Source organism: Notothenia rossii (assembly GCF_949606895.1).
Source record: "Notothenia rossii genome assembly, chromosome: 5".
NCBI classification, from domain to species: Eukaryota; Metazoa; Chordata; class Actinopteri; order Perciformes; family Nototheniidae; genus Notothenia; species Notothenia rossii.
Genome location: NC_136903.1, coordinates 68,469,535 through 68,490,949, shown reverse-complemented (window position 1 = coordinate 68,490,949; position 21,415 = coordinate 68,469,535). Strand labels below are relative to the sequence as shown.

Below are 21,415 nucleotides of genomic sequence, written 5' to 3'. Positions count from 1 at the left end.
AATGGGAGATGTAGTATATTTATCTTACAACACACAGCCTGTAGCAGTATTTCGCTTGAAAAGAGGGGTTGATTAGGACTGTCAAAAAATGTGGCAGTCCTAATCATTCTAGCACTGGTGATGACTGTAGACAAGTTGGATTTGATTAAGGTGTACTTGGTTTGAACCATTTTTATAAAACTGAATTTTGTTTTTCTTTCAGCCGCTGGACTTTGAGAGCAAGCGCACACACAATGTTGTGGTGGAGGCAGTAAATAAGCATGTGGACCCTCGCTTTGTGGACCTGGGTTCCTTCCGCGACCAGACCATAGTCCGGGTCAGCGTGTCGGACATAGATGAGCCACCCATCTTTCAACCGGTAGATGGCACTATAATGGAAGTGCAGGAGGATACTAAAGTAGGAGCACTGGTTGGCGTCATCAGTGCCAGGGACCCGGATGTGAAGAACAAGCCTGTTAGGTAAGGCAACAAATCACAGATAACTAACCCAAGCACTCAAAAAGCACTAAATGATAGAGAAAGATAATCAATAACCCTGACTGGTGTATACTGACCATATGGATAACATATGAAAGTGTGTTTTATAAAACATTAGTCCACATTAAAGTATCCAAATTGACCAAAAGTAAAACAAAATGATCAATTGAATTTGCAGATGTTCAAAGCTAAAAAGAATAAGCCATGTTCAAACCACGACTTCTTCAAATATAATAAATAGAACAGACTGAATTCTTAAAGAAGGACATATGTCTGAACCAATAGTTGTCATGATACCTAGTGTGCATATGTGATTTGATTTAGCAATATTATTACATTTGCTCCATGAAAATCGTTTGGGTGTGTTGAAAATGTGCCAGATAATAAATGACTGAAAATTGAAGAAATAGGTTGAAAACAGTACTTAGATACTTTAGGCATACAGGTGCTTTCTGGAACAGTAGGTAGCCTAATAAAATATATCAACCAAAACATTGGCAATAAAATATTGCTATGGAAAGATTACTGCTGAACAGGAATAATAACATTGCGGAACAAAGTTTTGCATGCCAATGAGTCCATTGTTTTTATGTGGCGTGGCTGGGACACTGCAGAGCTGACACATTCACCGCCCCTCCATTTGCACGCTATTATCAACTCCATAGGCGCGTTCACACCAAGTACTTTTCCCACAAAGGTTCCTGAGAACTCTTTAGTTCTCATGAACTAAGTACAGATCGTGTTCACACCGGAAATGAGTTCCTGGGGTTGGATTAGGCAAATGAAGCTGCTGACGTCACCTCTTCTTCTTCTGCTTTGGGCTTACTGGCAGGCCGCAAACAACTTCACGGCATATAGGCCTACTGCCGCCCAAAATCCCCAGCCGGAAGTCTCCGGAGTTAGGGACTGAGCAGCACTGAGTCCCAGCAGCTTCTACTGAAGCCTTCCGAGTAAACGGCCAGAACGCCGACACCTCCTCATCTCCACCGCTCCCATGTTTTATTTTGTGTTGTCATAAGTTAGTCTCTCTGCGTTTCTGCGCTGGGCTAATGCTAATGATAATAATGATAATAAAATGGCGGCTTCACAAACGTTTTCGGGAGTTTGACGGGGCGTAGTTTGCATTCCGCCCAGCCAATCGGACACAGCAACCTTTTTCTCCCACGAAAGTCCCTGCTCTCTAGCAGGGACTGAAAAGGGGGTAAAAAGGTTCTCAAGAACTAATTTAGTTCCTGGGAGTTTTTGGTGTCAATGCAACTAAATCGTAGTTCTCAGGAACCTTTGTGGGAAAAGTACTTGGTGTGAACGCGCCTAATGCATTGTGCATGAACTAGGGCTGCTCAATTAATCATATTTTAATCGCAATTACGATTTTGGCTTGCAACGATTATGAAAACAACGTAATCGAAATATAACGATTATTATTATTTATTTTTTTTGTATTGGTTTTTCAGTTGAATTATACCTAAAGTTCAGGGTAATCAACTGTTAAAACATATTGTTCAAGTATGTTTTTTCAATAAATGGATGTTTTCAAAGTAAATGGATAATTTTTTTTTTAATAATCGTGATATCAATTATTGACCAAAATAATCGAGATTATGATTTTTGCCATAATCGAGCAGCCCTAGCATGAACTGTATATTACTCTACCAACAAAATGTGTACTAGGAAAATGTTCACTTTAAAACCAATAACTCACCAACTGCAAGTAAATACATAGGCAGCAAAACATAAATGTTTTAACAATTCCTCGTCGAGATGGAGTTAAAGCCGAGGCAAACTAGAAACGGGGAGACTTGTACAATGGATAAAGCTGTACTGTATGTCTCTTTTTTTCTCTCATATCACTACGTGTGATAAAAATAATATCGTCTGGTAATCTTCTGTACCAAGGTCTGAGGATTGTATGTCCTCAGAAGAGCAATTTCAGTGGAGAGGGGAATGTAGATAAGGGCTAAGACAGTCTCACTGACAGAGTGTACGCCGACACACGCAGTGCCTGTGCAAATTACCTCGTTTAAAAATGCATGAAGCTCAGAGTTACAGGTGTAATAAAGTACAACACAATGACAGAACTGTCGCTCACCAGTGTCTTGGCAGCCGGTAGATGGAAATGCGCGCGTGATACGTGTGCAAGCATATATAAGTGTGTCTGTGTTTATGTGTGTGCGTGCTTGAGTAAATGAATAGATGAGTTTGTGAAAGAGAGGGAGAAAGGTTGGCTAGGAGCCACCTACTGGGCAAAGTTAGTGGGCACATGGCCTCAGGCGCCAGACTTTCTGTGAACTATGCATATTCATGCACCCTAAATGGCGATGTTTTAGTGCAAATGTGTCAAGAGGTTCTTGCTGCAACGATAAAAACAAACTGCTGAAAAGGGAATCAGTCATGTAACAACTAAAACAAAGAATGTCTGAAAAGCAAGGGTGCAAGCAGGGTGTCAAACAGCTGGCACACATTGTTTTTGTGCAAAACGATTGTTAAGAGACTAAAGACATTGTGATGATTTCCCCCAACTCCCATCCCACCCAACCGTCATGCACTGGAAAGCAAATGATCATTGAAAACAGGACTGGACTGAATGAACAAGAAAGAAAGCTAAACCAATATACTCTAAAGCAGGATTAGAAGTTTTGTAAAGAGTAAGAAATATAATTGTATCGTACTGGAGACATATTTTATATGGCAAGTAAATGTGTCCTATGCAAATCTACTCACTGCCTCATTAAATGGGCTGGAATGCGACTGCTTGTAACTGTTGCAAGAGATGCTCAATAAATGTTCCTACTGCTTTCTCAAGGTCCAAGAAACCTTAAAACATGCTGATGAATTTTGCAAAGAAGTGCATTATGCTCTATATTTGCAGAGAATAAATAGAATGTATGAACCATTTATTATTGTTTCTTCATTTATGTACATTTAAGAATGAAATATACAGAAGCCTTTTTGTATGTATTGTTTGCATTTTATCCTGTCACTGCATTCAAAAATGCATAACTGTGTGGAGCATGATGCTTTTGCCAATCATTGTTGCCATGATTACTAAAAAGCATGTGTGTGAAATCCATTATAACTAAATGTGCTTCTGTTATCACTTACTCTGAGGACACTTATAATCTGACTGTAACAACATGGGGCTATAAGCGGTGATCTTTGTAAAGTGGATAGTTTTTGCCTTGAGGCAGAGGCGGGTGGCGCAGTGGATAGAGCGTTGGCGTTCGGATCAAGGGAGCACAGGTTCAAACCCCACTGCAGTCAGCATGTCGTTGACACTTCACCCCAAATTGCTCCTGTGGGGTTCACAGTATTGAGTATGTACAGTAAGTAACATGTAATGTTAAGGCTCATTTGCTTAGAAAAGCACCAATTTGCACCAAGCGATGCATATTACTTCATTTAATTATGTGCAAATAGCCCAGGAGCAAAGAGACGCTTTTCGCTTGGTAGCGCAGTTAGGGGTACGTAGGTCCTTTGAGAGTTACATTCATTTTTTCTCTTATTTATGCAGGTTTATTTGCCACTCAAGTCGCGCAATACTTGTGAATTTGCCCCTGAGTGGATCACTGCCATGGTTAAAAACAAGTTATTCATGTGAGCAATCAAACATACATTAACTTGAGGGCATTTTATCCAAAGCTGATTTCTAGTAAGCAGTGAAATAAATATTAGTCCTCCTGGATTCAGTTTCATGTCGACAGTTGCTTACTTAAGTACAAATGCAAATACAATTCTACACCCACATAGCTTTGAAAAAAAAATATGGTTCTGTTCAAATATCTTTTATATTCAAAACATGTGACTTTTATTATAATGAGTCAGTAGAATGCTGTCTGGCATGTTTGTCATGAAGCCTTAAGAGCTTATAATGCACATGGTACTTTTTGTTGGTTTATGTGGGCATGACTAAGGCAGCCAGCTGTGTTTGTGTGTGTGTCTGTCGGTGTCTTCGTGTGTGTGTATGCGTGGTGTGTGCGTGTGTGCGGTGGGGGAGAGGAACTAAGAACAAAGAAAGCTTTCAGCAGATTTTGTTGACTCACCCATCCTTACCGAGAGCCATGCACCCCGAGAAGGAAAGATGCACTCGCTTTTTTTTGTAAAGAGCACAATGAAAAAGTAATGACTATTTTCTTACTATGAATAGGCAAGGAAATAGTTACTTTGGTCGCTTGCAGTGAAGGGACCCTGTGGTATTAGGGTCACAGGATTGGTGACAAGTCTCCAGTAAATGCTCCAGTAATTACCCTAACCCTGTTCCCTTCTGTATTAGCCGTTATTATTTAGTGCAGCCATAAGTTAACTCTTCCAGGGTGGGTTAAGCTTTTAAGGAACAAAGAAACTCAACATTTAGAGCACAGCAAAATGTTGATTCCTGTAAAAGTAGTCTCTCTCTCATTACTCTTACTTCTCGATCTTCACATCTATATCTTATCTGTTTGTGATTATTGTTACAGGTTCTCTATTGATCGGACCACAGACCAGGAGATGATCTTTCATATTGATCCTGATTCGGGTGCCATCACACTGGGAAAGGTTTTGGACAGAGAGACCGCAGGCTGGCACAATATCACTGTGAGGGCTGTAGAGACAGGTACACTGCTTCCCTTTTCAGACTGTGCTTATCGCTTGTGTATATTTGTATGCTGCTACGATAAGTGGGATTTTGTTATCTGTTGACATTTTCAACTTGCCCAAGAGTATGAAAGTTAAACGAGAATGCTTAATTAACTCCTAAATGTCAAAACAAAGCCTCAAAGCAATGAACCATCAAGATGCCAACAAAATAAAATGAATGAGATTAACGACTAATTAAATTTCGACATTATGCCGTAATCTGTCACAATCACAGTTAGTTATTTTTGTGATAATAAGGCTGCTACATTAAGTAAACAAGTACGTAACTTAGATAAGGGTCAGCTAAAACTGCTCTGATGGAGAACACTTTTATTCGTTCAAGCTTCAGTTTTTTAAATGAGAAGGTTTTGCTCTTATTGGCAAGCTTTGCCGACACTCATAGCCTGCCAGTGATGGAGAATGTGTTTGAGTTGAATTCTCCCAACATTTGTTCACTCCCACCAGTGTGATAATGGGTGACAGACATCCTCAAACTGCTGTGATCATTAGCTACTAAAGCTTTTGGCACATTTTCAGCTGAAAAGTGTTGTGGCTTAGTACGGTAGTAGAACAGCACTTCAATATGCATTAGATTTTGTTGTAAAAAAAAATGTTGATCCAAGAGCAAGATAATGTGATAAAGTGCCATGGGATGAAAATGGATTAATAAATCGTAAAAAAATGCCCACACCATTAAATCAAAAATAAAATGTACAATATTAAGTGGAATTAATTTGTGTAAGACCACATTTTACATACTGTAATGTGACAGTCTTCATAAAAAAATGTATTTAACAAGCATTACTAATATACACACTACTTAGCAATTTTCTTTACTTTTGGGTGACAAAAATATATTCACTGTGTGTTCAGCTTCAGAGGCTTATCATATGGAAACACTCATCGTAAGTCCTTAGTGGTAGCCATCAGTGTCATCTTTCTGATAAAACCCCGTCATCATTCTATCACTTGTCTCAGAGCTGACAAACACATGACGGAAAATGAACAAAGAGCTTACATTTTTGTTCATCTCATTGGGTCCTTTTGTAAAAGCAACGGAAATGAAGAATGCAATAAATTGTGGGAGCTAGGAAGTTATTACTATACCATTAGAAGTAAACTTGACAAAAAGAAGGAGGAGGTCTGGTGTTCCCTGCTTTTTCAATCTCATTCAGATGAAGTGATTTTGGGATTGCAGTGAAAGCAGAGGAGATTGCATTCCACATATAACCGGTTACCACCATTGCACACGAGAAAGGAGAAGAAAACAATGCACATAAACAAAGCAGATATTAAAATGTCCTCATGTTTGTTCCTCTCTCATGTTCCCTCAGACTGTGATTACTCCGATAATCAATACAGCCAAAACAGAACGGCAAGCAGACTCACCCAACACAAACATAAAGACATCATCGGACTTTCTGAGTGTTTTCTTCTTTTTCAGTTTTTTTTGTATGTAATTCCCAGAGCAATTTGGGCTTTTGTGCTCCTCTTCTTTGTGCTTGGCATTATGTCATAGCCACATTTTAATGTTAATTCAACATTTAACACAGCCCTAACCCTCCCAATATCAGAGATAAACACATGCCTGCACTTGATAGATAAAGCCTCTCACATTTCCTTCCAAGAAAACATTCGGACAGATGGAGTCAGTGGTCAACGGCGTCAGAATTCCCATTCAGAACGCTTTTATCACCAGTTAGCTCACAGAGTCCTGAGAGCTGGAGACACGCAGACAGGAGACAGAAAAAAAAAACAAGGACAGGCATTGAAAGCTAAAAGAGACCACAAGAGAGATGGGAATAGATGGGGGGTGGGGCTTGTGAAGGAGCCGACAGAGTGTTTTAAGACAGGACTTCATTTTCTCCATAATGATTTTGTTCCTCTTTTTTTGTTGAGTCCCTCTGCTCATTAAGGCTGGAGAGACACAAGGTCAACTTGTCTGAGGACATTGTTGAAGCTAGAGTTTTGTGGCCCTTAATTATTCCCCCAGTCCATTACTGACCTTTGAACTCTTGTATTGCTACCGTATAAGTATTAGACAAGTGACAACTGCTTTCTGACAATGCGAGAAGTCTGTGCCCGAGGATTAACCCCAGCTGCAAAACTGCGAGAAATATCCTGAATGTCAATTACCCCAGCATGTGCACCAAGTCAAAAATGTTTTAGTTCAAGTGCAAATAAATGCCAACAGCACTGTGATCATACCCCACCATTCACACACCTGCACACCCCGCCTGTCTTCAAATTCAACCAATTAATAGTAGCATCTACTGGCATCTCTTCCTGAAGACATTGTCACAGTAAAGTATGAGGAAACAGCCTTTCATCTGTATAGCACTTGTCTCCCTTCTAAAGAACACAGAACCCCCCCGAGTACAGGAGGAGCATTTAACCGCACTGTCACTATCCGCGGTACTCCTACTTCCTGACAGTCTTCTCTCCATAGAAAAGTATCAGGGTAAGTTAGAGTGACATATAATTTTCGAGAACTGATATCGCCTTTGCAAAACTGCTTTTTTTTTTACCCAGACAGGTAGGTGGAAAAAAAGAGCATCACCCGAGGGCAAAAACATACTGGAGCTAGAAAGTAGCTGGAAAGTCTTTATCTCTTGCGCTGTTGAACGGAACAGACGTTTTCTACAGCATAACTTTTCTTACCTGCTGTCTGTTAATCAAATGCATGCGGTTTGGTTTTTATACCTTTAGAATGTTATTGTCTCTGACTCCAAATGAATCACACACACACTGAGATAAGTGTCTCTTTTCAATCGCACTTGGAAAATGCTAAAGAAAATTGATCTAAAGAAGAAAGGGAAAAAAACATGTCCTCTATGTGGAGTACAATACTTGGGTCACATTCAAAATGAGATGACATTTTGTAAAGCACAAAACAGGAGGTGCTATTACACTTTTGTAAATGATGCACCACAGAGTGTTTAAAGTGCCCTGCTTGGATGGATGCATTATATTATTGTAGTGCAAAGCACATCTGTGAACAAGAGTGGGAAGACATAATAATGTGTAATCAGGGACCAGAGGCTGTGACCTGGTGGATGTGTACTGTTAGTCTGTCCTGTTATATAATTACTGAAGTATCCTTTCTGTCGGGGTAGCTGCGCTGAGGGAGGAGATCCTGAATACTTAAACAGTTATTTGATATGTGGTGTTTTCCTAGATTTGAAAGGTTGTCATTCGTATTCGTATTCACCTTTCATAGCAAATACAATATAGTGGCCAGAGAGTTGTATTGATGTGTCTTGTAGAGTAGCAGTCTTAGGTGGGATGAAAATGAAGGGAACCTTTTTTTGCTTCATCATCTCTGCACGATGATTCAAACCTCACTTGTGATCACATTGCATGATAACTACTAGTTATTATGAAACCTGAAACTGTGCATCTCTCCAGTTAGTCGAAGAGTAAGACTTTCAAGATGATGCATTTGATCTAAAGGTAGCATGTTCAATTAACCATTTGAATAATAACGTGATGATACAATTACATTTCTAACTATTTAAGTTAAAATAACTTTAGAAAAGGGCTAATGTTGTCGATGTGGTATCTGTCTATCTGCAGTCAGCAGGAAACCAAAGTTTCATGTGACTGGAAGGATATAAAATAGACTAACACCAAAATCTCCCATTTTCTTGAATCTTGAGTAGAAGCATTACACACGTTTTCTAAACTCGGATTGCACCTTTTTGCAAATGCACCACAATCAATGATCAGATGATGGACCCTCTTCTCCAGTCTTCACCAGCAGAGTGTTTTGGCAGAGAGACTGTGAGGTTATGTTTACCGATTTCCTTTTTGGAAATTGAAGCTCTGACAGCAGCATCCAGTTCTATACAAATGATGTTGACAAAAAGGTATTGTATTATATTACACGGGATGTCTCGCCATCAGTGAACCAAGAGTCCACTAACGTATTACTTATCTGGACTGTTTGGATATCTCAGAGGGAGAGATAGCTTTTCATATAGCTTTTTGTGTAACCGTGTTTCAGTTAGTGCAGATGGAAGATCCTATTGGAATACATTAGAGTTGTTTCAAACCCTAGGTTTTCTGCGGTTATTGATTGCTTTTATTCATTCTTGAAGGGTATTTTGACATGTTACTGAATGACAAGCAGCTGGCACATTACAGAAGAAAAACGTATGCATTTAGAAGCATGTCTTTAATATCCTTGGTGTATTGTATGTGTTCATTCAGAGTTGCTTAACATGCAAAATCTGTATTGAGGTTAAACTTATTTTCCTTTTTTTCAGCTGTATAATGTAATGGACATGTGTGGCTGTCTCTATCTGGATCAGCACCTGAATCAGTTAGCTTGACTGAAAACCATTGTCTGGAACTTGATTAATTATCATCGATTTATTTTTGCGCCATATCATTTAAAGGTCCCATGTCATGCTTTTCTGGTTATTACCCGTCCCCTTGTGTGTTATGTAGCTTTTTATGCATGTAAACGGTCTGCAGAGTTACAAACCCTCAAAGTACACTCTGTAGCGAGTAAAACTTTAACACAGAAAAGACCTGTCTATGCTGCCCCAGAACGCCCCGTTGGAGATTTGTCTTTTTATATATTTTTTTTTATATATTTTTTTTTTAATATTCTAGAATCTGCCTGTTCAGTTTCTGTTGGAATGTGAAGGGTTAAATGAAAGGATCTTTTCTCTGCGAGTTACTGTGAAGACAGGAGCTGATTGGTGGTCCAGCTGTATACAGAGGGCCCGCTACAGTAACTCAACGAGAGAGTAATGTCAAATGACAGTACAATTGACTAATCGTGTCTTCCCTCTAAATGGGTGCCGTGACTTTTATACCCTATTTTCCTAGGTACAAAAGTCACGGCTCGCCACGGAGCTCCTCACACACACACACTCCATCAGCCTTATCTTTTCTCAGCCGCGGCTCCATGGATTTCCGCACACACAGACACACACATACACTCACAGCCTGGCTGTGTGTGCTCAGGCTGAGCTCAGGCTGAGTTCCGCGGTGTCTCACTGTCTCGCAGACCCCACGCAGCAACCAGGAAATTACAACAGTAATCCAGCTCACACTGTCCGCTCCTCGAGCCTCAAAGGGCGCAGCAGCGAGCCCCGCAACGTCCCGCCAACACGGCACCCAGACCCCACTTGGCATTCTCATCTGTTTTTCATTACTGGTGTCATTTTATGGTTGCTAACAAACACCATTGTAACACATAAACACTGATGTTCCGTTGTAACGGTGGTGGACTCATAGGCGGCGCGTGAGGCTCAGGTTTGGGAAGGCTAAATAACTTTTTTTAACTGACGCTGCCCGCCTCCGGCGTATATAGAAGAGAGATCAACTCAGTGACCAATCAGAGCTCAGTGTGCGGGGTTTAAATCTATCAAGTCATATTACAGGATAAAGGAAATACAGTTTAAACTGCCGTAGCAGAGAAGACGCCGACGTGTCGCACTTATCATTCATATCACATCATCCATCAGATCATCGATCAGATAATATCACAATATTTCCTTACCTGAGTCAGCTGAGCCGTATCTGGCCGTGCAACACTCACAGTGTCACATACTGTATGCAGAAGTATTATTTTAAGCAACACATTAAGTTGACGAAACACTCAACTCAAATGTAATTAAAGTCAGATCCACTCGTGTCTTAGACGGGGCAGTGATATCATACACCTGTTACGCTTTCAAACACTCGTTAGTTTATTTATTTTTTAACCAGTTGTTCTGTATTCACCTTGCAGGTGCAGCTATGTGGCTTGTATCCTGGATTATATGTTTAAGTCATGGATGTTTAAAGCTCATATTTGTCTAATATTAGTTTATTTTTCATTAATGAAGTATGACGCTGCGCTGTCAGTAGCCTACTACACTTGTCCCTGTTTGTGATTGGTTAATTGTTTCTAACCCTGCCCCTTTCACGTGAACGCGCTCTCAGCTGGAGAGAGAAACCCTGGCTTGATTTACCGAGTTGATAACCAGCGTCGTAGGACCGCTTAGCGAGATCTCGTTTGTTAGGGTTAGTTAAGATAACTCAAACATATCCAGGGTCTGTTGAACTGGCTTCGTACAGGGCACAGGTGGCTGCATAGCAGCGCTAATGTCAGAGACACAAACATTATATTTGTATTTTACCAGGATGCAGTGACACAAATATTTGGGAAGGCTTAGCCTTCCCTAGCCTACAGTACCCGCCGCTCCTGGGTGGACTCATCAGAACAGAGTGGACGAGCTGACAAATCAGAGCACAGTGGGCTCATAGGGAGGGGGGGGCAGGAGCTCCATCAAGCCGTTTAGGACAGAGAGTGAATGCACATACTATACAGACATGCTGTATGAGAAACCAATGTTATTTTGGAACATTGAACAATATAAATCTATTCTAGTAGACCTCAACAATGGAATTATGATCAGTAGAAATGGCCATGTCATGGGACCTTTAACCATTTTAGAGACTATTGGCAATTACTCAAAGCATTTACAGCTGACAGTTCTTAAACACACAACATCAATTATAACTTTAAGTTGTACAATGGTGAGTTTTTGTAATATATTGCAACAGTGCAAAAAGAAAAATAACACTAATACTGTGTAGCCTCTGTGCCTACGTTACCAGGCTTCTGGCTCAGTAAAGATTCCAAAAGCAGACACTGTTGTGAATATTTCTTTCCTCAATTTCCCTTCATGACCACAGTGACATTTCAGACCAAACTGTGTCCTCCAGAAGAGAAGATGAGCCGTTAGGTCACATGCACATGAGAGTCCTGACACACACACACCCACGCATGCAAGCACACACATGTGCAAAGACATGCACGAACACTCACATCCTCCATCTGTCTTCCCTGAAGTTATGTCAGTGTAATGCAGTGCCTAAGAGATCTACTACACAGTCATTCTTAAAGATTTGCAACAGCTGGTGAGTGCTGCACAGATGCAGAGCATGCCAATAATCTGTTGAAATCCTTTTTTTTTTTTTCTGTATCTGAAGACAGATTTAGCACACCACCAATTGGTCCAGATGAATGAACCTGTCTCAAAAAATAACTGAGATTGGGGTGGGTAGAGGCGGGGCTTTCTCATATTGTTTCATCTGTTTTCAATTCTGGGAATTCAAATATAAAATGTGTTACATCTGATGATTGTTGGTTTTTATTCTGGCACAGAGGGGACAGCAGCATAATGTGAAGATAAAATTAGAGGAAGAAGAGAGGAAATATCTAGCGCTGCTTTTCTGCCAGAGCAGCAAGAACATAAATGCACAGTCAATTAAAACCCTGCATTGATGTGAGGATTATGCGTTTGGTTGAGACCGGAATTTTCATGAGCTTATGTGCCACTGTTGGACAGAACTATGTGATGAGAAAGAGGGAGAGAGCTTCAGAATTTGCCCGCAAAAGTAGGATAATTATCACTTTGCCCCGCTGTCCTGTACATTTTTCTTATCTAACCTGAATGTTAGCTTTCCTGCTCATATACCTAATAAACTAACAGCTACAATGCCTCTGAGTTTACCCACAGGAATCAATTCCTGTGGTTTTGTTTTCAGCCTTAAGTCTACCCTTGACATTATCTTCTGACAAATTGCTGGAGCCAGAAAAATCCAAATGGTGACTACATAGAGGAAATTGGGTGAAACTGAGGTGGGGCGTGAAGCAGCAATTACCACGGCTCAGTGTGGAAGAGATTTATCAATTAAATCAAACACGCCTCCAAACATGTCACCCTTTAAGCCCTAATGTCTTCTTTACGGAACAATAATTTTAAAAACAGCTGTGAGGACAAAAATTAGAGAATTGAGAACAAAGGGAATACATCGACTTTGTAAGGACAAGTTTAGCACATCTGTCTGTTGTCAAGGTCATTGGAAGACCTAGCGGCAATTATGAGAAACAACAACATATAAATAATTTATAAAGTTACCAATTTGTACTTTTTTTCTAATCAACTTCAGCAAACATTTAAACAATACACGTATTTTTATTTTTAAAACTTATTCAAGTGTTGTCTATTGAAATTGTTCATTTTACGTTTGCAAAACCAGAAATACTGTATAATGTTTCTGTATATTAGTTGTTATATTGAGTTTACCCTTAATTCTGCAAAAGATTACTCTAAATTTGAATTGGTAGTTGAATTTCCAAAAGTGTTCCGTGCCTGTGTGATAGGAAAAGCAAATCTAGAATGATGCATGATGTTTTGTATACAAACTTGCCGTCTTAAATTTTGGTTTGTGAATTTAGTTTTCTGAGGTTAAACTTGTAGCAAATACTGAGTAGAACATCTTGGTTCAAAGTAATATTGATGTTTTCAAAGGTAGTTGGGTTTAGGACACTGCCAGCTCACATATGTTTGTGAGATTTTGTTTTTATTTAATTTGTTACTTTATTTGCAATGTTTATCGAGTAAATATAACAACTAAGAATTGATTCAAATTGAAAATGATTCGCTGGATCACCTTACATAGTTGGTTGAATGAGAGATTTCACCTAATTTGCACCAAACTTGATTACAACTATATGAATTAATTCGCTTTAGCTCATTTTACTGCAAGGATTTATGTGTTTTTTCAGCAGTGGTTGCTGTTATATTTTCTGTAGGGTGCATGAACTTGGTGCCGACAGCTGTGTATACTGATTTATTCATAAGCTATGTATTCTAATTCAGCAAGGTATCCAAATCTCTCATTTAGCACTGAGTTAATGTTCTCTCTTTATCTCACCTCTCACGTACACACACTGAAGCTCAAACACACCTAGGCCCCCTCCTGTAGTACAGCTATATGGTGTTTTATAAGTAAAAGGAAAACTCCATCAGATATTATCATATGATTACAAATGGGAATTAAGATTCAATGAGAAGTGGAGCTAATGTAAAGTAGGTTTTGATTGTACTAATTATATAATCCTCTCTACTCCCACGTTTACAATCTGGCTCATTAAGAACATTCTCTCGAGTGCATTAAAGTGATATTACTTTTGTTTTATCTAGTTGAAAATGGCATGAGAAATAAAATTGTAGCACTACATTTGCAATTTTGTCAAAAGCGTTTATTTGTCATTATTACCATGCTGAGGTGTGGCTCTTTAACTGAGACTATTAAACAGCTATATATACTGTAGTGTCGTTATCAGATAGTGAGGACCTAGAGACAAACATGGGATCTCTGGTTCCATTTCCATGTCGCTCGATGGTGCCACAAAGTGTTTTTCAGGTAATGGGTGCAATTTGGCGAGGCATTAGATTAAAACCCTTCAGCACTTAGCCACAATTCCAAACCAAATGTCTGCTTTCTTGTGGGAAATTGCATCCATCTCAGTGTTGTTTCAGTCATACTGAAGGCAGACAAGAATAGTATTAAGGGTCTTGTCCATGGACTTCTACACCTCTACAGTGGTCTCTACCAGCACATAGCAGCAGCTAAGAAACATTTCTGCCACAGCTCTTGACGATATTAAAACATTTCTAGGCAGATGTTGTTGATGCATTTCCTTTTCATCTCTTCTGTAGAAAACCACACCATGGCGTCTCACTCAGCAGTGAGTATTCGGATTCTGGATGTAAATGACAATCCTCCTGAACTGGCCACACCGTACGAAGCCTCCATATGTGAAGATGCCAAACCAGGACAGGTGAGTTTCCCTAATTTAGAATTTGTACATGTCATATTAAGATGTGAATTAGTACAAGTTGGAATGATGTAGAAAAAATGCAATAATCATGGAAGTTAAAATACACAGAGAAATTATTCTTCAATCATATTCTTAGCCCTTCTTGATTCCAAAAAAACACATGTTGTCATAAGGCTGATTCATCTCAAGTTAAATGATTAGCCTGCTTTGTCATTTATCATTTGTGAATGATTGGGAATGTGTAGTATCTTCCTGCAATCTGCATTATTCTTGATTTAGACATTAATGTGTCCCAGATGTCACGACACCATGACAGAACATGTAAGTGAAACATCAATTCTGTGCGGTGTGATATATTGCCAGATACTTATGTGCTATAATTCATGAGGATATGTGAGAAAACTGGAGTTAACAAAGATTTCAATGATGTGTGACAAACGAAACAATACAATTGGGTCTGAGCTTATTTAACATACAAATGGAAACATAAATAAATGTGTTGTCATTCAAATGTAAAAACCATAAACTAGTAAAAGGCAGAACTGCCAGAAAGAAAAGTTTGAAGATAACAAGTCAGTAATAATGGCAGAATATACCTATCTGACAGTATCACAAGTTTAAATTGTGATATCTTTGCCATCGCATTGATACAGCATATAACTGCTACCTTTCCATACTTCTCTTCCGTGATCTATCTGACACTTTGTACTGAAGGAAATGAAAAACTCAGCTTTTGAGCAAAGGTATAATTTGCCGTAGAGTGTCAGAAAGAGAGGCAGAAACAAACTTCCTGTTTCCAAAAAATATATGAATTTGCTCTTTCTTTTTCCTGCTGAATGCAGAATAAAAGTCACGAGGATTAATATTTCTCATATTTCAGTATTGGAGTTCTGATCTAAGTCAGCACTGTTGTAATGTAAAAACTAAATCGAATTGACTTGGGAAATTTACATTTTATAGATTCAGAAATGGTATGACTATTATCTCTGCCAGAAAAACATTTTGTCATGCTTTTTAACACGCTCTTTTTAATCTGCAGTCGATCATTCTTTAATTTGTCACGAAAGCTACAGTGAAACACATGCAATCTGCTTATGGTGTTTCTCTGCTGATCTTTTTAAAACCATTTGTTACGACCTTGTAAACGGGTTTGAACTCAAATGCACGACTCACACAGGATTAAACAAAAAAGGGTTTATTCAAACCAAAGCTCAATTACAACGGTGCAAACCCCAAAATCACTCTTAACGAGGAAAAACACTGGGAGCATAAATGACAAATGATACTAAAACAAGACGTGGCTCGAAGCTCTGCTTGGGAGTATTCCTGGCAAGATAACGCTGGTTGTTTGTCACAAAGAACGAAGCGAACTGGCACAGGACAAAGGGAGACGAGGACAATAAATACACCAGGTAATGGGGAACAGGTGGAAACAATCAGGGGCGGGGTCGACAATCACAGGAGTGGGAGACACACTGGGGGTCCTTCTCACTTCGGTTAAATGGATTCCTTGCGTCCCTCACTTGCGTCGTTTCCCTGCGTCTAGTCCCTCCCACCAGGGAAGCATGGAGGGACGCAAGGAAACCACGAGAAGCAGGGAAATGAGTTTCAAGAGCAATGGGACGTCCTTTCCTCCGGAGCGTCACGTGAAGCGACGTCCGTTTGTGATGACGATGCACAGCTGATCGTCTGACAGCAGCCAGCTCTGTCCCCGTTATTTCCACAAACACCCCCGCCACACATTTACTGACACAAACATTTGTATCATCTGTTGTAGACCCCAATAAATATATTTTTTTAAAAACTCATTCTCAAAAAAGATAAACGCCATTCTTAAAATGTATAAACGAACAATAGTTTGATTAATATTGATTAGAGTGCACAAAATAAATAAAATAATTGAGAGAAGAAAAAGAGATATGTTATCTATCAAAACCCAGTTAGATTAACATTCATTGGATTGCACACTTTGTTTGTTGGTTTGTTTGGATATGTAGCAAATTAACATTTTAAATAGCACTTAATGACTGACTGAATGGAAATGATAATAAATGAAAATGTAAAATGAAAAAAGCGATCATGAAAATGTTTCCAAAAAATGAATAAAATGATTTTTGACCACTTTGTTGTTCAGATATATCACATACTTGTAACTAAATGATACATGAATTGAAACAAAACACGGTATAAACTGAGGAGTGACTCCCGTGAGGTTCATGTATTTTCTTCACTCCGCTGGGAAACTGCTCTCATGTCAAGAAGCATCAGATCAGTGCATGCACTGCATCGTCCAATCAGTGAGCGATACACAGTATGGGGGCGGGGCGAGTGTCTGAGGATTTCATCGAAGGATGGTCTGGTGGTTCCTCGATTATCGCTCCTCCATTATCGCTCCTCGCTCCTCCGGCAAAAACAAGGCTATTGGGACGCTACTCGAGATGGCGCAGACAAATCAACTTCCGGTGAGACCGAGACCGAGGAGCGAGGAAATGAAAAATAAGAGAAGTGAGAAAGGGCCAAGGAAGGGAGGTAAGAGTATCTGAAATGAGAGGGAAGGTTACTAATCTAAATCAAGGGGAAAGTCACAAGACAAAGACAAAAACACTTAAAATAAACCTAACATCATTTGCGAAGATGACACCATTTCAAACAAATGTGAGAGAGCAGTTAACACAGATAAACATGAATTCTTAAATGGCAAACAAATAAATGTTGCATCATTACCCAGCAACAGTCAAACAGTGGGAGTCTGTTTAAAAAATTCAAACAAAAGGTGATGCCACGTTCATTTGCAATCCAGTAGGAAGCCAGGTCTTTCCACTGATCACCATTAAAAATGGACAAAGTCATTAGGGTGTTTTATTCTCCTAACACAGTCAACAGGCCTTGGGCTGAGTTAAACCCAATTATCATGTTCAGAGCAAAGAAATAATTAAAAAAGCAAGGCTTTAAAGTGGGGCCTCCATGCTGGAAGCTGCATTTACATGTGTAATGAGGCTCAGGCCTCTCCTCCCCTTGATCCAAAGACTCTTAACCACTTATAGCCCCCCTGTGCCTCCGCTACGCCGCATGCCTGCGCCTTTCTAGAACATTGTCTGGTCTCATCTCCCTCACTCCCACCTCACTTTCTCTCCCATCTGCAAGAGCCCACATTAACCTTCAGCTCCTAATCACACAGAGCTGATTAGTCTTCCAGCAAAAAGATCATTGCTGGCTCCCAGCATTGTAAAATAAAGGGTTTTTAATGCTCTCATTAGAGACAAATGCAGCAAAAATATTTCACAGTGTAATTACATCCAAAAAAGGGATTCCGAAGTACAAACAGGAGAATATGACATTCCGCTTTAGATATGTCTGTCTATCTAGCAATACTGTATGTCCATCTCCCTCTCTGTTTTTCTGTGTTCTGTGAGTTAGCATGGAAGGACCGGAACATCTGACAATATGTTTATTTTTATTTTCTCTGTACAGTCTCTTTTTGTGAGATGCTCAGTTGGAGTTGGCTGCCGAGATGGAATGAAATGTGTTTGCCTTGGGTCGAAGGTTTTTAATGCTTATTTTCACCCTGGGGGTACCAATGGGGGGTCATGGGGGAAACAATTTTCTCCTCCATGTTATTTTCAGAACAATATAAAAAAACACTTTTCTCTAGTTATTTTCAGGCATTTTACCTTTGAAAAGTGGATTGAGTGGTGTGAAGAAAATATTTTTGCTCCGTTGATTTGCTGTGTCTACGCTGCTGCCGTGAGCGTGTGATTGTAAAAGTAATATTATTTTTGTCAATCTGTTGTTGTCCAACTCAAAGAGAGAATTGAATGAGAAAATCCCTTGAATTAATTACCCGTAGATCATATGTTCTACCTTTCCATCCAAGCGAGACCCATAAAGGTTTAGGTAAAGACAGGATACACAGGTCTGACAAAAAAAAATTGTCTCGTAAACAAAATACAGTTTAAGGTTACTGAATCAATAACTGACATTTTGAATCAAAAGAGTGTATGCAAACACTTGAGAGGTAATCAAGTTGTTTACCAAGTGTCCGACCAGAGCAATTTGGCTACATCCGATATTCGAGCTGTCACTTGCACTGGTCCGGGGATTCGGAACAAGCAAGATGATGTCTTTGGGAATCATTGCCATTGATAAATCATTCTATATTTTCCTCTTCTCATTCTGCCTCTGCAGCTTCTAAAATATCTGTCACAAAATCACACACACCTTAGCCAATACACATGCAAATATATTGTATTTTTTCCCCCCACGCTGCTTCTGGGGCAATCTATAGTGTACTGTAGTTACTGCCATGCTGCTACGAATACGATAATGGGAAAAACGTAGACACTAAATGTACTTGTGTGGTGCTGTGTACTTGTATGTAATGATTAAACTACAATCCAATTCTCAATTTCCAAAGCTAACCATAAAAGACAATGCTTGAAATACCAAATTTGTAGGCCTTTTTTGCTTGGAAGTATCAATTATACAATCATACATAAAACAATAACTTTCTAAAAGTGTAGGTTAATATTAGAATAAGGTACCCCACTTTTGAGAGTTATTTTTCTGGTGTTCTCTTACAATATACATTCAGAAGTAAAAGACGAAGGGTTCTGTAGAGTCAGAGGCTGTTGCTCTATATGTTGAAACACTTTGATTTTCTACTGCCTCCAAAGATGTACTTATTTATGCAGTAAAATAAGCTGCCAAAGGAGGAGACCATGATATAAGCATCTACCAACAGATGTTTGCTTGTAAAATGAACCTCAATTTAGTTCCAGCTCTCTAGAATGTTGTTAATACATTTTGAAACTTGGAAAGGACAACAGCTCTTGGAAATAGGCGTAATTAAGTCAATTTGTCTTTCACCTGGAATAGACGTCAAAGAGCTTTGCCTCACACAGACGCCTCTGGACTCAGAGCCCCTTGCTCACTTCATCTGGCCACTGTGAAAATAAAACCATACGTTAGAGAGGTTTGTTGCTGCTTTGTTTGTCGTGTAGCATGTCTAGTGATGGGAATTCCGGCTCTTTTTAGTGAGCCGGATCATTTGGCTCGGCTCACCAAGAAGAGCCGGCTCTTTCGGCTCCCAAACACCTCTTCATTTTACCACACATACGTTTTATAATTCAATCAAATGTAGCCCTGTTTTGACTAATGATTTACATGTGTACATATATATCACTTAAATTATTCAATACATCCTTTGTACTGAAGTATTCAAAAGTATAAATTACCCTCAAAACAGCAGCATCCAACCGTCTCTAATCCTTGGATATTACTTGTAACTGCATGAATGCACGGAGCACCCGTAGCACGGAGATCATCGTATCATTCTGTTTTGTATTACTTAACAAAAAACAACAACAACAAAAAATGGCTCATTCACGGACGCGAGCCGGCTCTCGTCGTTCACTTAATAGAGCCGGCTCTTTGAGCCTTCTTTATAGGCCTGCGACACTGGCAATTTTAATTAAAGAAAAACAGCACACCTGTTATCGTTCAACTGACTCAACTGTCAAATGGTTTGGCTCGAGATTGTATGCTTTTCTCAAAAGAGTGGTCTTTTCCTTTGTCGCCATTGCAAATCAGCTCAAACCCATCCGTGAGGCATTATGAGTATCCCTTGATTGATAGCAAGTCTTGATTTTGGCTAATTATAAGCAAACAGTAATTTATTTTATAACTAAATCGTTATATGTGTTGTTTTCATCAGTTTAGGGTATTTTTATTCATTATTGTTTACTGATGTGACAAATTATGTGAAAACACTGCTCAGCCAGTCTATGTGTTGTGTTATTTTGATCTGTGTGTATGTGTGTGTATGTCAGTATATATGACATTGTGGGGGCCAAACGCTGTTTTACACAGACGTTGTCGGGACGCGCCTACCATCTGTACATTTTTCTGCACATAACCATCAATGCATCCATCTTTTCTTTCTTTTTCAACCGAATCAGCTTCTGTTTACCACAAACACAATAATACAGTACATGCCTTTCCCTGTGCAGACGCATGCTATAATGAAATCAAGACAAGCATGCACACACCCACACACATGCTGTACACACACATATTTGCTTGTCACACTCTTAATGTCAGATCAACCCCCGGTTTACTTAGCTAATGAGGAGCGTTCCTTTGTCTCCTGTTGTGCACCGTGTTATCATCCAGTCTTGTTCATTGAGTGTCAGCTCCCTGACTCAGGTCTAGCTTTTGGTGGAACCACAGAGAAAATCAGATTAACCTAAGCCTTTTAACTGTGGCTGGTTTTGATCCCATTTGAGAGTTGGCAAAGCAACCTATTTTGGTTGTGTTTGAATGTAGAATGCTTGTGGAGGGAGGATGAAGGCTTGGCAAGAGAAGTAAATAAAAACATTGGGTGACAAAGGCTAAGAAGCTTTTTCTTGGGGACAGGGTTCAGGCCAGTGCTATGACACAAAGTGTTAAATAGCTTCTCAACTTTTTCTTAGCAGGGCCTCTCAGGGGTGTTATGCATATACTGTAGATGTACAGAGAGGAAAAGAGAAAGAACAAAAATGACATTAAGGCATTAGAAGAGATAAATGCAAAGAAAAGGTCACAAAGTAAATACATATTGGATTTACACTTTGCTTTGCTATCAATGAAAACATAGGTCCAAACCTATCAGTCACTTATTTTGGTAGTTTTGATTTGTATATAAAAATGCAT

General features: G+C 39.4%; 1 protein-coding gene across 1 annotated transcript in view; it reads left to right on the top strand.

Annotated features, from left to right (window-relative positions):
* cdh22 (cadherin 22) overlaps positions 1-21,415 on the top strand; it is a 44,114-nt gene that overhangs the window by 5,430 nt on the left and 17,269 nt on the right. The window contains exons 4-6 of the mRNA XM_079684495.1: positions 203-459; positions 4,932-5,068; positions 14,604-14,725. Coding sequence (XP_079540621.1) covers positions 203-459; positions 4,932-5,068; positions 14,604-14,725 — 516 coding nt within the window. The remainder of the gene's footprint in view (positions 1-202; positions 460-4,931; positions 5,069-14,603; positions 14,726-21,415) is intronic.